Consider the following 12,833-nt stretch of genomic DNA (forward strand, 5'->3'; position numbering starts at 1 on the left):
TTGATACCATTTATTCTCCCTTCTTGGTGGGCTTTGGTTAAAGCCCTCCCGAAGGCTTTTGCCATGATAATGTATAAAGAGGGAGATAGCGGATCTCTCTGCTTAATGCCTATTGAGGTCTCAAAGAAACCTTTAGGGGCTCCATTAATGAGAACTAATATTTTGGTTGTGGAGATACACTAATAAATATAATTTATCCATTAATAAGAGAAGCGGAATGCTTCTAAGACTTTGCATAAAAACCTCCAGTCAACCATGTCATAAGCTTTTTGGATATCTAATTTCAAAAGCATGCTAGCTAATTTATTCTTGTTTGCTAAATGCAATGTTTCCTGGATAATCAATAGATCATCTAAGATAGATCTACTTGGAACAAACCTAGTTTGTTCTTCTAACATAATTTTGGGAAGAATAGGTTTGAGATGATTTGCAAGAATTTTAGATAAGATTTTATAGATGGTGTTGCAAAGGCAAATCAGCCTAAAATCCCCTAGACTTTCAAGATCCTCTTTTTTAGGGATTAGAGTGAGCAAAGTGTTATTTATTTCTGAAAGTATCAAACCCCCATTTCTTGAGGATTCAATGGCTTTCTAGAAATCAATTCCAATGATATCCCAAAACTTTTGGAAGAAAAAGACTTGGAAGCCATTTTGGCCTAGGGATTTGTCTAGATTCATATCAAAAACCATGCATCTGACTTCTTCTAAGGTTATAGGTTTATTTAATAGTTTATTATCTTCATGGGACACTACTCTCAGAATAGCCTTCAACATCTTTGATTGAGCTGTTAAATTCAAGTGATCATAATTATTTAGTAAGTTCTGAAAATGGTTAACAAAGACCTCAGCTATTTTATTCGGATTGTGTATGACTAAACTCGAAGGGTCCTTGATTCTAGTTATCTTTCTATGAGTTTTGTTCTGGAGGGTCTTGTTATGAAAATATTTTGTATTTTTGTCACCTTCTTCTAGCCATTTTTCTCTTGACTTTTTCTCCAAAAAGCTTCTTCTTTGGCCAAGATACTTTCCTGCTTAGCCAATAGTTCTTTTTCTAAGTTGTAGCTGTCATTATTCATTCCCTTTTTAATTACTTTTGTGTTGAAATCTTTTAGTTTCCCTTCTATTTCTTTTTTTTTCTTTGAATATGTTGTTGAAATGAACATTATTCCACTTAAGATAGATAAAATAAGATCAATAAAATATTTATCTAAGAACCACATTTTTTCACACTTAAATGGGTTTCTTGCTGGTTTAGATAGTTCTAAAAATGTAAACCAAACTAGAAAATGATCTAATCCTATTATAGGAAGAATTGAAGCATGGATCTCAGTTTTAAGCTCACTAAGATCGCCTCCAATGGAAAATCTGTCAATTTTTTCTGCTATATAAGTGAAGTCTTTCCTCTTGTTGTTCCATGTAAACTTCCCATTATTAAAAGGAAAATCTATCAGACTGTTCAGATTTGACCAATTCTTAAAATCCTTGGTAGCTTGGGAAATATGTTGAATACCTCCATATTTTTCATCTAAAGTTAAAATGGTATTAAAATCACCACCCAGCAAAATGAGTTCACTACTATAGTTGTTGATAAAAGTACTAATTGCATCCCATAAAAGTTTTTTAGCATGATTAGTGGTAGGATCATAAATATTAACTAGAATAAAATGTAAATTAGTTTTGATGCTACTAACTCTACTACCCAACCAAGAGTATTTTGAACTTAGAACATTTAATGTGACTTTCCTAGGATTCTAAATCATACCTAAACCCCCTAGAGCTCCTCTAGATTCATTAAACTAACTATTCCAACTACCTTGTTTCTTTCCTAATTTAGATCCTCCTATATTTAACTTTGTTTCTTGTAGCATTATAATATCTGATTCAATTTTTTAAAAAGTTTTGTTTTAATATCCATTTTTCACTAGGGGCATTTAGGCCCCTAGCATTCCAAGTTGTGATCTTCATGTTGCCTTGGGAAGGATCTTCCCCTTCCCTACATTATATAGATAGTTCATCTTCTAATGTTCTTTTGCCTTCCCATCTCCTTTTCTGAGTTCCTTAAGGGTTTTCCTTCCCCTCTTGGCTTTAGCTTTACCATAATTAGGTGATATTAGCCCTTCTTGATTCTTCTGGATGCCTAATTGATTTGTGTTTTTAAGTATATTTAGTGCAATATTTGGTCGATTTCCTTCTACCTTGTCTATATCTTCAGTGACTAATTCTTCCATGAGCTGCTCTGCTGTGAGAGGTAAATCCATTTGCAATATTGCATGTTGAAGTTATTAGGATCATCAAACTAGGTCGTTGATGCTATATTATCTACTCTGTGAGCAATTTTACTTTCCTTATTTCCAACTTCAAGAGATAGAAAATCTCTTTTGAGATCTTCATAAGTGTAATTGTCACCACCTAGCTGTAATACTCTTTGCATAAGTTATTTCTGTGAATTGCTGCTCTTGTCTATATTTTCAAGATCAAATACTCGGATCAATTCCTCTAAAAGCTGTTCTAAATTTCCTTTTTAAACCTCATTTAATATCCCTACTTCTATATCTTCATTCTTCCTCAGATCCTTGTTCAAAAAATCTTGAAAATCTTGTATTAGAATGTCTTTTATCCTGTTTTCCTCTATATTGCTCACGTGAGGTCTGAGTTTAGAAGAATCTTTCCTTGTGAGGGGAGTCTGCCAAAATTTGGTGAACATATTCGTAGCCTTAATATTGGATAATTTGGTTTCCTTAGTGGGTTCTTCAAATTGCTGCTTCAAGACCTCCAGTGTATTTGTTGTATGCTTGATTTTCTTGTAGATTGGATCTTCATCACTGAATAAGAGTGAGTTTTCCATATCTTCCATATTATTAAGTGGATTATCAGAGCTCTTAGTATCCTTAATTCTAGGTACAACTTCCATTGCAATTTGTGCTTCATTTGATACTCTTGGACTCTTATCATTCTTAGTTTTCTTTTCTTTCCTTTTGAGTTTTTTGCTGCAAACTATTATGCTCTGCCTTCTAATGTTGATCCCATCTTGGATATGATCATTTACTGCCTTGTTAGAGATTTTTTAGATTTTCTTATTTGAGTTAGAAGGAATCTCTGAGCTGGAATTAAAGCCTTCATGAACCAAAGTATCTGGGAACTTCACTATATCTTTGATCATACCTGTTCCTGGGGATTTATCCATGTTTATGGATCGAAGGTTTCCTTTCTTATTCCCCTGCACACCGATCTAATTTCTTCCTTCTGAGAGTCCTTGTCTAGAGGAGGTAGGCTTATGCCACTTTTTGAAATTATCATATTTGCTACCATTCTATTCTCTATCACTTCTTCCCTTGAATGTTTTTTGTTGTTCATCATGTAGTTTTGTTCTGAACGCTCCTGATGCATCATTCTTTGGTTCCTTATTCCAATCATGGGGAAGGAAGAATCAAGATCCAAAGAAGTTTGTAGGGTTTTGAAGGTGATTTTCCTCTCATCATCTAGCTTGATTATTTCTAAAATTTTGTCTTTCCACCTCTAGAATTTAAGATTGTAGATAGATCTATTTGTAATAATTTTGATTGGTTTGAGATTTATATTATTTGCCTTACATTTAATCAAGAGTTCAATGTTATTGTAGCATTGAAAGGAAGCGTCTAATCTAATTAGATCTCCCATTGACCAACCTATTTTCTTAATGATATTTATCTATTTTAGCTTTGGAGGGATATAATTAATGGAAAACTAGGTTGGAATTAAAAAAATTAAGTTATCTTCCTTGTAGTCTGGTAACCATTCAAAAAATTTGATAGCATGACCTTTAAAAAAAAAATCAGGAGCGTATAGAAAATCTTTTAAAAGATATTCTTCACTACAATGAATATAAATTAATCTACCAGTATGATGAGAAATACTTACCTGATTGCCGTAGTAGTCCTCAAGCCAATCAATAAGATTATGCAATTATGCTCTTGGCCTGTTCCAAAAAGCAAACAATCCAACCTATAGGCATTCATGCCAACAGATTTCAATGTCGTGGTCATTGATAATGAGGACCTTATCTTTAGATTCGGTTGAGGAGTGGCTAAGGAGCGGAGGGGACAACACTTCAAAAGGGAATTGAGGGAAAGAAGTCAAGGACCTACGATGGGGAGGGATATAAGATTTTGGGGAAGTTGGAGCAGAGGGAAGACCAAAAGTGGCATTATTCCCACATTGCTTTTGGTCAGGATCTGCAGATGCTACAATGAGTTTGATAGCGAAATCTATTCGCTGGGTGTATATGGAATTTAGGTTAGCACCTGCATATTTGCTTAGATTAAAGAAATAAATTTTCTTATCTAAACTAAGAGTGGAGTGGATAAAAGGGTGAATTTTGTTTGAATGTTGTGAAAAGAGATGATCAAACCAGCCGCTACAGGAATACTTTGGAGATGAAGTCCTAAATTTCCCCAAACTATTGGTCTAATTTAAATCCACCTTGACCCCTACTATGGAGGTTCTTTTTCCCTAAAAATCAAATGCCTCTGATTCTTGCAATTCATCTACAGATGCAAAGGAATTCAAAGTATTGACTACAAACTCAAGGTAAATTTGATTCCTATTTGTGAAAGTAGTTGAAAACCCTAGCTTTTTAGGGTAACAATGCTGAAGGTTTCGCTGAAGGTCTAATTTCGAATGTAATGATCTCGCATAATTCACTTTTTCACTTATCCTTCTGCTCACCCTTTTTTTTGCAGAGAACAAAGCCAGTTATTAACATAGTAGGTTACAATTGTTTATTAAGTTACTAGCGGTCGGTGTGTAGACATTTTTTTTATTGGATCTAAAATTAATCTTTTGCCCAACTTGAACTCCAAATTACTACTACTCAACTTGAGTACTTTTTATCTATTTTTATGAATACAACTTGTTTCAATTAGAAATTAGTGTAAAATATTTATTTATATATTGTTGTAAATTGAAGTTATCGAAATTAGAAGTAGATTCAAAATTAATATTAATATTGTTACAAGTAATAGTCAAGCATAAATTTGTTTCTTCTTTTATTTTCTTAATTCTTTAAATATAAGAGGTTACGTTAGAGTATATTTCTATGTACATACTTAAACTAACTTTAGTTATGTTTCTTCTAATATTAAAATGTGTGACAACCTTCTTCTTTAGTTTTAAAAAATTATTTCTTATTACTATAATTTGACATAATTAGGGATAGTAAATAATTTACCTTCATCGCTACTCCTAGATTATTACTACTAATTGACATAATTAGGGATAGTAACATATTGACTACTAATTGACTAATTTATTCTTACAATGAGTATATACCTCTAAGTGGTACTTATTAAAATATATACAAAAGATTGCTAAGTAAGAGATAATTTCCATGGCAAGTCAGATTGTGATATTGCTATCGAATTTAAACAATGTGATAGCAATATCACAATATACAATAAATATTATATCAACTTAACTATTACATTACCTTTTTGATATGAGTACTAGTTTTAAATTATTTTTACCACATAATAATACAATAAATTTTATATCAGCTTAACTATTACATTACCTTTTTATCCAAGTACTAGTTTAAAATTATTCTTTATCAAAATAAAAAATAATTTAGTACTTCATGTCTAATGCTTATTTGCTCATAAAATCAGGCTTTTTCTTTTCAAAATTCTAAAATCTGATTATACCATGTTCTTAATTCTACCACCATACGATCCTCTCCGGCGAACTTTAAACCCTAAGATATCCTTGACTACCTATTCTTAAGTTTATCTCTCCACCGACCCACAAATATCATCGCCAAGTCATCCACCGAGCAAGTGATCTTCTTTTGATTAAGATCTAACGCGCTTTGCACATGAATTAACAGAGATCATTTCTAGAAAGAGAATTAGAAGGGGAGAACTGCTGGCTTTGCAACAGAGCCTAGACTGTAAGATTGTTTATGTATCCTGGGCTTCTGCCATCGTTTTAGAGGTAAAGGTAAATATCTCTGTTTATAACGTGTAGGCTTAATGGAATTGAGCTGCGAGGATATCAGTTTTATGCTTTTGGGTTACTAAATTTGTATAGAATTTTGGCTTCAAGACAATATATTTGTTCGCGGTGTTTTATTTTCAATAATATTTGGGCTTGAATTATAAAGGATGAATCTGGACTTGAAGCATATAGAAGAAAAAATGTCTATGGTTTTATATTCTCATTATAGTTCGGGCTTGAAGCGAGAATTTATCCTTTTGTCTTCTTAAGGTCTAGATTTAAAAATTTATTGGAGCAAAAAAAATGTCGTTTGGGTTCCGTTGGTCCTGATACATGTGGATTACAAGAAACATGTCTGCCTAGTTGATTGATTAATATCTGTCCCTGAGTTTATCGCGTAAGGATTTGGGCCTTTAGGGAATCAGTATATGCTTACCGGATCCCTAATTTGGGATTGATTAGAGATCTTGATTTGTGGGTCCGTAAATTTTGGTGGGTTTCAAAGGATGGAATTCGGCCATGAAGAAGTGAGATTACAGGATGGTTGTTTCGGCGTATAGGTTGGTGTTTATGTTTTTATGGAGTGCGGGCCTAACGGAAAAAATCGCCCTCTGAATTTCAATTCGGCAATAGGATGTGCACCTGAAAAATTGTAGGCACATGACGCAAAATCTTGAAGAACAAAGTCCCTGCACTAGACAGGGTAAATAAAAGCTTTACTTTTTGTTTCGGTTGCTGACCATGGACACTTGTTCCAATGGACAAAACGATGAGATACAAACAGGGGACAAATCTGATCCAAACTGCGTGTCCCATATGGTTCCGGATCCCAAAAAACAGGCAGGCAATGCATTTTCCGTTAGTTCTTCTCAGAGAGGACTTCTAGAAATTAGTGGGTCATTAGATAAACAAGAGATTAAAGCAACAACACCCAAAAAGTCCAAGAAAAGATTTTCAAGATACTTGGTTAGGCCTCCGAAAAGAGCAGGATTTCTTAAACTCGGATCCCCAACTCTTCTTGTCTCCCCTTCTGCGAAATTCAGGAGGATAGCTGATCAAAGGGATGGATTATCTAGAGCCACACAAACGCCACAACCTCTCCGTGGTTTGAAGGATGGTTTTAGCATGCCTTACGTTGGAGAAATTAGATGGGTAGTTCTGAAGGGTGCACTGAAGAAATGGCTAAGGAACCCGAAGAATTTGGCACTGTTTATATGGGGCGGCGCTGTGGCAGTGTCTGGGGCTATACTCTTTTTGGTTATGGTTGGGTTTCTTAATGGGGCTCTTCCCAAGAAGAGTCAGAGGAATGCGTGGTTTGAGGTTAATAATCAAATTCTGAATGCTTTGTTTACTCTGATGTGCCTCTATCAGCACCCACTACGGTTTTATCACCTTTCACTTCTTTGTAGATGGGAACCTCAGGATATTATCAAGTTGAGAAAGATCTATTGTAAAAATGGAACGTACAAACCCCATGAATGGATGCATATTATGGTGGTTGTGTTACTTCTGCATTTGAATTGTTTTGCGCAATATGCACTATGTGGTCTTAATTGGGGATACAGGAGGTCAGATCGTCCTGCCATTGGTGTTGGTCTGTGCCTTGCTGTTTCAATTGGTGCCCCTGCTGCAGCTGGCATATATGTAATTGCTAGCCCTCTGGGAAAGGATTACGAGACCAAAGATGATTTGGAGGCCGGAGTAGTCACAAATGCAGAACAAAATCAGTCAGATCTGAACTCTGTTGATGGGAAACGTTTAACTTCTCTGCTGGAGAGAAGATATTCTTTTGCTTGCAGGGAAAGTAAGAGAGTGGAATCAAAACCAGAATGGAAAGGGGGCCTATTTGACTGCTGGACAGATCTCCCCTTGTTATTTTTTTCAACATTTGCTCTGTTTTGTGTTTTTGGATGGAACATGGATAGACTAGGTTTTGGGAACATGTATGTACACACAGTCACCTTTATTTTGTTATGTATGGCCCCTTTCTGGATATTCAATTTGGCTGCAATTAATATTGACAATGAGCAGGTTCGAGAAGGTCTTGGTATTACTGGGATTATTCTCTGTGTTTTTGGACTTCTTTATGGTGGATTTTGGAGGGTTCAAATGCGGAAAAGGTATGGCTTACCTGGGAACTACTGGTGTTTTGGGCAGCCGACCTTAACAGACTTTATGCAGTGGCTGTTCTGCAGTGTTTGTTCTCTTTCTCAAGAGGTTCGGACAGGAGACTTCTATGATGTGTCTAATGAAAACAGTATTCCTAAAGCATCAGATGTGGGAGATGCTTCACTTGTGTTAGTTCCTCTGAGTCATGAACCAGGATCTGCGGCATTTATACAACCTTTCACAAGCCCCCATTCTTTGAGCACTGGTCAACCACTTTTCAGTGGGCAAGGGTCAGCATCACCCATTCAAAGTGCCATGTATTCTGCCGGAAGCTTACAGAATGAAGCTTCTTGGCAAGAAGAATTAGATATTTATGCCTCTCCTTCCCCAGTGAGAGGAATTCATTTATCAGGATCTTCGGCATTGATAACAGAGGATGCACAGTCAGAACTGGATCAAATGGGAAATTTGAATGCTGAAGTTGATCCGATGAGTGCACCTATTCCACTACATGTGCAAAGAGAATAAGATGGCAACTAGACCCAAAATCATTGGTTAAAATGATTTTATGCTTTTGGTATATGTGGTTCTGTATCTTATATTTAGAAAATTTCCCATAATTTATGAGTGGCAGGTTTTATCCTGCTTCTTCAGAGGCATGTTCCAAAGGCGGTGAATTGTGTTTGGACAATAAAGTGCGTTGTAACATTGTCCATGGTGTTCGTTGTCACATCATGCATTTGAGGGTTAGCTAATTCTGTTGTTGCTGTGTGCACTACTTAGGCATATCCTTCATGTGGCACGTTTTTCAAAGTGCTTGTCCTGTAATATTAAATTGTGTCCATTAGTCTTAGACTTGTTTCCGCAAATTGATAAAATAAGAGCAATAAATGACCTTGCAATATAACGAAGATAATGTGTCATTACAGCTGTACAATACTTGAAGCATTTTGAGTTATAACTATGCCAATACTTCTATTTTCATCTATTATCTGATTCCTCAAATCTATATATGTATGGCAATAAAATTATGAACACAGGAATGAGGAGCTTCGTTCATTTGAATAATACCTATAGTTCAAACTAAAATCAGTTTTAAAAAATGAGTTTCGATGGTTTGCAGTTCATTTCTTTTTTGAAGAGATCTATAGAGAATGATCATGGAAATATTTGATTTCCTTTACCACGTGGATCAAATGTACTAGACCGAGTCTCTTGCTGGTAAAAGGAGGTTCCAGGATTTCTATAATGCAATTATAACTTTGATAAAGAGGATAGATGACAATTGTACTTACTGGTGAAGGCCTGTTGGATTTTGATCTCAGTAGCAACTTTAGTGCACTCAGCAGAGGTGAATGTTTTATGCTTTGGTCAGTTCTTGGTCATTGTTGACATCTTTTGAACTCTGAAGTCACAGGATTTAGGATTATAAGTTTTGCAATGTTTTCTAGCATTAGTGTCCAACAGCAGTCTGCAAGTGTTGAGCATTGAAGTGCATTTGCGTTTTATTGCCCTTCATTTTTAATTTGGCTTGTGAAATCTGATTACTGCTTTTTAACCTGGAGTAAGCATATGAGAATTTTCCAACTGGTAACAATCCATAGCATATAGCACCATATTCCTTTATTTTTTCCCTTTGATATACAAGGGTGTAGCAACTTGCATTTTACATGATCCTAATCGTATCTTACATAAAGTGGGAAACATGCAATATATTTTTAGCAGTTTAAGCCAAGCTCGCAAACTAAGATAATGTGAAGTAGCACTGCTACTGTCTTAATATACTTTTTCAATTATAAGAAAATATTTACATCAGAACTAAAAGTGTATCAAAGCTGACCAAACTCCAACAACATGAACGAAAGATCAAACAAAAAAGCTGGGCAATCCTGTCCAAAACAATCGCCAACCAGTGAGTATCCACCCATATACAGTTGTCACAAGCTAGGGGGTGAAAGAGAGAATATAAAAAGCCTTCACCCACCAAAAAAAACACTGAAGTAAACTTCAACATAGAACATTAACATTCACCAGGTAACAACACTAATCAGGCAACATCAAACAATAAATCAAAGGCTCCGAACTGTTGAAGGTTGAAGCTGCAATAGAGATCTTATCATTAATTTTGCTATCTGTCAAAATTGAAATAAATCTAATGAAGAGATGAAGCGTCTCTCAATTCTTTATATATATATATATATATATATAGTATTCAGTTGAAAAAAACATTGTATTTGAACATTTGATGAATAATTAAAGAAATATTTTGTAGTGTGGCTGGGTTGTCCCTATCATATAGAAGGTCCAAGATAAAGTTGCTGTATCTCTTATTTTTCTGATGCAGGAGCATCTTAAATAAAGGGGAGACATGTTGAATGTAAAATTTAAAATTTAAAAAATCAAAAAAAAAAAAAAAAAAAAAAAAAAGTGGAAGAGAGAGAAAGTGACGAAAATAGGAAGAAAAATAATTAAAAATAGAAAACAGGAAAAAAAGGAAAAAATGATTTCTATTTTCGAGGTGCATAGGTGGCATAATAATTAAAAAATAAATAAATAAATAAAAATGGTTGTCATTACATTTATCGAGGTGTGGGTAGAATTCTAGAAAGTTATGAATATCGTAGAAAGTTGTGGATATTGTAGAAGGTTATGGGAGTTGTAAAAGGTTGTGGATATTGTTTAGGTGGAATTCTAGAAGGTTGTGGATAAGTCATGCATTGGGTGGTAAGTGCCTATTTAAGCAAAGGATATGAGCATTCCTAATCAAGTTTGAGAAGTAGAATCTAGAAGGCGTGAAGAATTCAAGGTGTGAAAGCTTTAAAGGTGTAAGTCTTCAAGTAGAAATTCTTGGTGAAGCTTGGAGTGAAGACTCTTATTTGGGATTTCTCTTATGTTGAAGAATTTGTAAACTTCTTTTTGAAGAAGTCATATCTATGATATCATCTTGTGGGTGTTGTAAGAATTTTCAAGTACAATAAAATTGCTTGTGAAGCATTTTTTTTATTTCTCTTCGTCTCCATATTGTTGCACTCTTGGTTATGAGTTGGTAGGGTGGTGTGACCCTCCATCATTTTCCTTGCTATTTTTCATTATTCTAGACAAACAACATGGTATTAGAGCAAGGTTTTGCATTGAATTCCCGCTTTTAGTTTATGTAAAAAATTATTGTATCATTTATATCTACTCGTGCCTTGTAAAGCTAAATTTCTTTGGATGTTGCGGTCTCGTCGGCCTTCTGTACCAAGGAGTCAGGCTGCAGATATTTCCTTTTCTTCCTTTCCTGAATCTTCTTTTCTTCCCTGACCTTAGCTGGAGCCTCGGCATCCATTTTCCTCATCTTTTGATACATTCTGGGAGGGAAGTCCATGAGGGACATCTAACCAAATTGAGCCTCTGCCCTCCTCTCCTCCTTATCAGACATTGTACTCCATAGAGGAAAGGGGTGCTAACTCACCAACGTGGTGCCATTCCCCTGACTCATTCCGTACAACAAATCTTCTTTCCACATAAGTCAACATAACCCATTCAACCTCCTCCTTCAACCCAATTTTAGTCCCTGCGCCACAAACATTGATACCCCATTAATGTTGTTCGAAACTGGTACTGTGAGTTGATATAGTGCTCATCGGACAATATCTCCACAATCTGAAAGAAAAGGGGATCATCAATCTTGAAAATTTGCCGTACCTGTCTCTCAGAGATTTGGCCAAGAAACACAAGTTGTTGTTTGGGTGTGATCCGAAGTAAAAGTTGGCCTCCATGCTTTGCCAACTTACACGGACAATAGCATCAAGAGTTTCCATGTCGACACCTTACCCACTGTAAAAACAAAACACCACACCCAAAAAGCTCTGCACCTTGCCAGCTTAAAGCATAGAGAACACTGCCAAACAAAGTCGAACATCACAATATAATTGAGGAGAAATCATAAAAGAGGTGTTCAGATCACACAGTCTGAGGCTCATAAATACCCATGCACTAGTGTACACACCACCTCATGCACCGACAAATAGTCCCAATATGTAATGTCCCATTTTTGGAGGAGTTAATTATTTATAAAGTTATCAATAATATATATATATATATATATATATATATATATATATATATATATATATATATATATATATATTACAAGGTAACTTTATATTTAATTAACTTAATAAAGTGATATATTTTATTAAGTCATTAAATAAAACAATGTACTAGAGGTTGTTGGAAGAAGTGAAGAAAAAATTAAAAAAGAGGTCGACCGATCGAGAAAAAAGAATAAATAGGCATTGAGGGCTCATTGTCTATCATCGAGATTTATTATTGATTTTTGCTAATGTGCATTGTGGAGCTTAGGGTTTCTGCAAGTAGTCACAAGTAGCCATTGAGAACGAAAACTCTCAATTGGTATGCAATTTTGAGGGTGTGAAAGATCATCTGAATTATTGCAGCTGTGTGAAGGATATTTCAGTCCTTTCACTTGTGCTTAATTGCCGGTTTGGAGTTTCAAGTGGAGTTGCACTTTCACCCTATCATCTTTAGCAGTCAGTCTCCAATATCTAATCAATCCATGTTCTTCTTTTCAGTTTGTAGTTGTAACAAGTTCTTAGTTGGATTCAGACAGTTAGGGTTTGTCTGTAATGTGCCATGTTGTAATGTTTCAGTGCTGAAAATTGCATATCATATGTAAAAACATTTTGGTGAGAACAATTTCTTAATTCAACAATATACTTTCAGCAGTGTATTAAATTTAGGGTTTTTTTA

The 12,833-nt window shown here is 35.1% G+C and overlaps 1 protein-coding gene across 1 annotated transcript; it reads left to right on the forward strand.

The window, feature by feature from the left end:
* Positions 1–5,677: 5,677 nt before the first annotated feature.
* LOC149550639 (uncharacterized) lies at positions 5,678–8,994 on the forward strand. The gene has a single exon (XM_089793629.1). The coding sequence runs from the start codon at positions 6,711–6,713 to the stop codon at positions 8,604–8,606; it is 1,896 nt and encodes a 631-aa protein (XP_089649755.1). The 5' UTR covers positions 5,678–6,710; the 3' UTR covers positions 8,607–8,994.
* The last annotated feature ends 3,839 nt before the right edge of the window (positions 8,995–12,833 follow it).

The sequence above is a fragment of the Cupressus sempervirens genome, chromosome 7 (genome assembly GCF_028749045.1).
Source record: "Cupressus sempervirens isolate cs-2001-9-10 chromosome 7, ASM2874904v1, whole genome shotgun sequence".
NCBI classification, from domain to species: domain Eukaryota; kingdom Viridiplantae; phylum Streptophyta; class Pinopsida; order Cupressales; family Cupressaceae; genus Cupressus; species Cupressus sempervirens.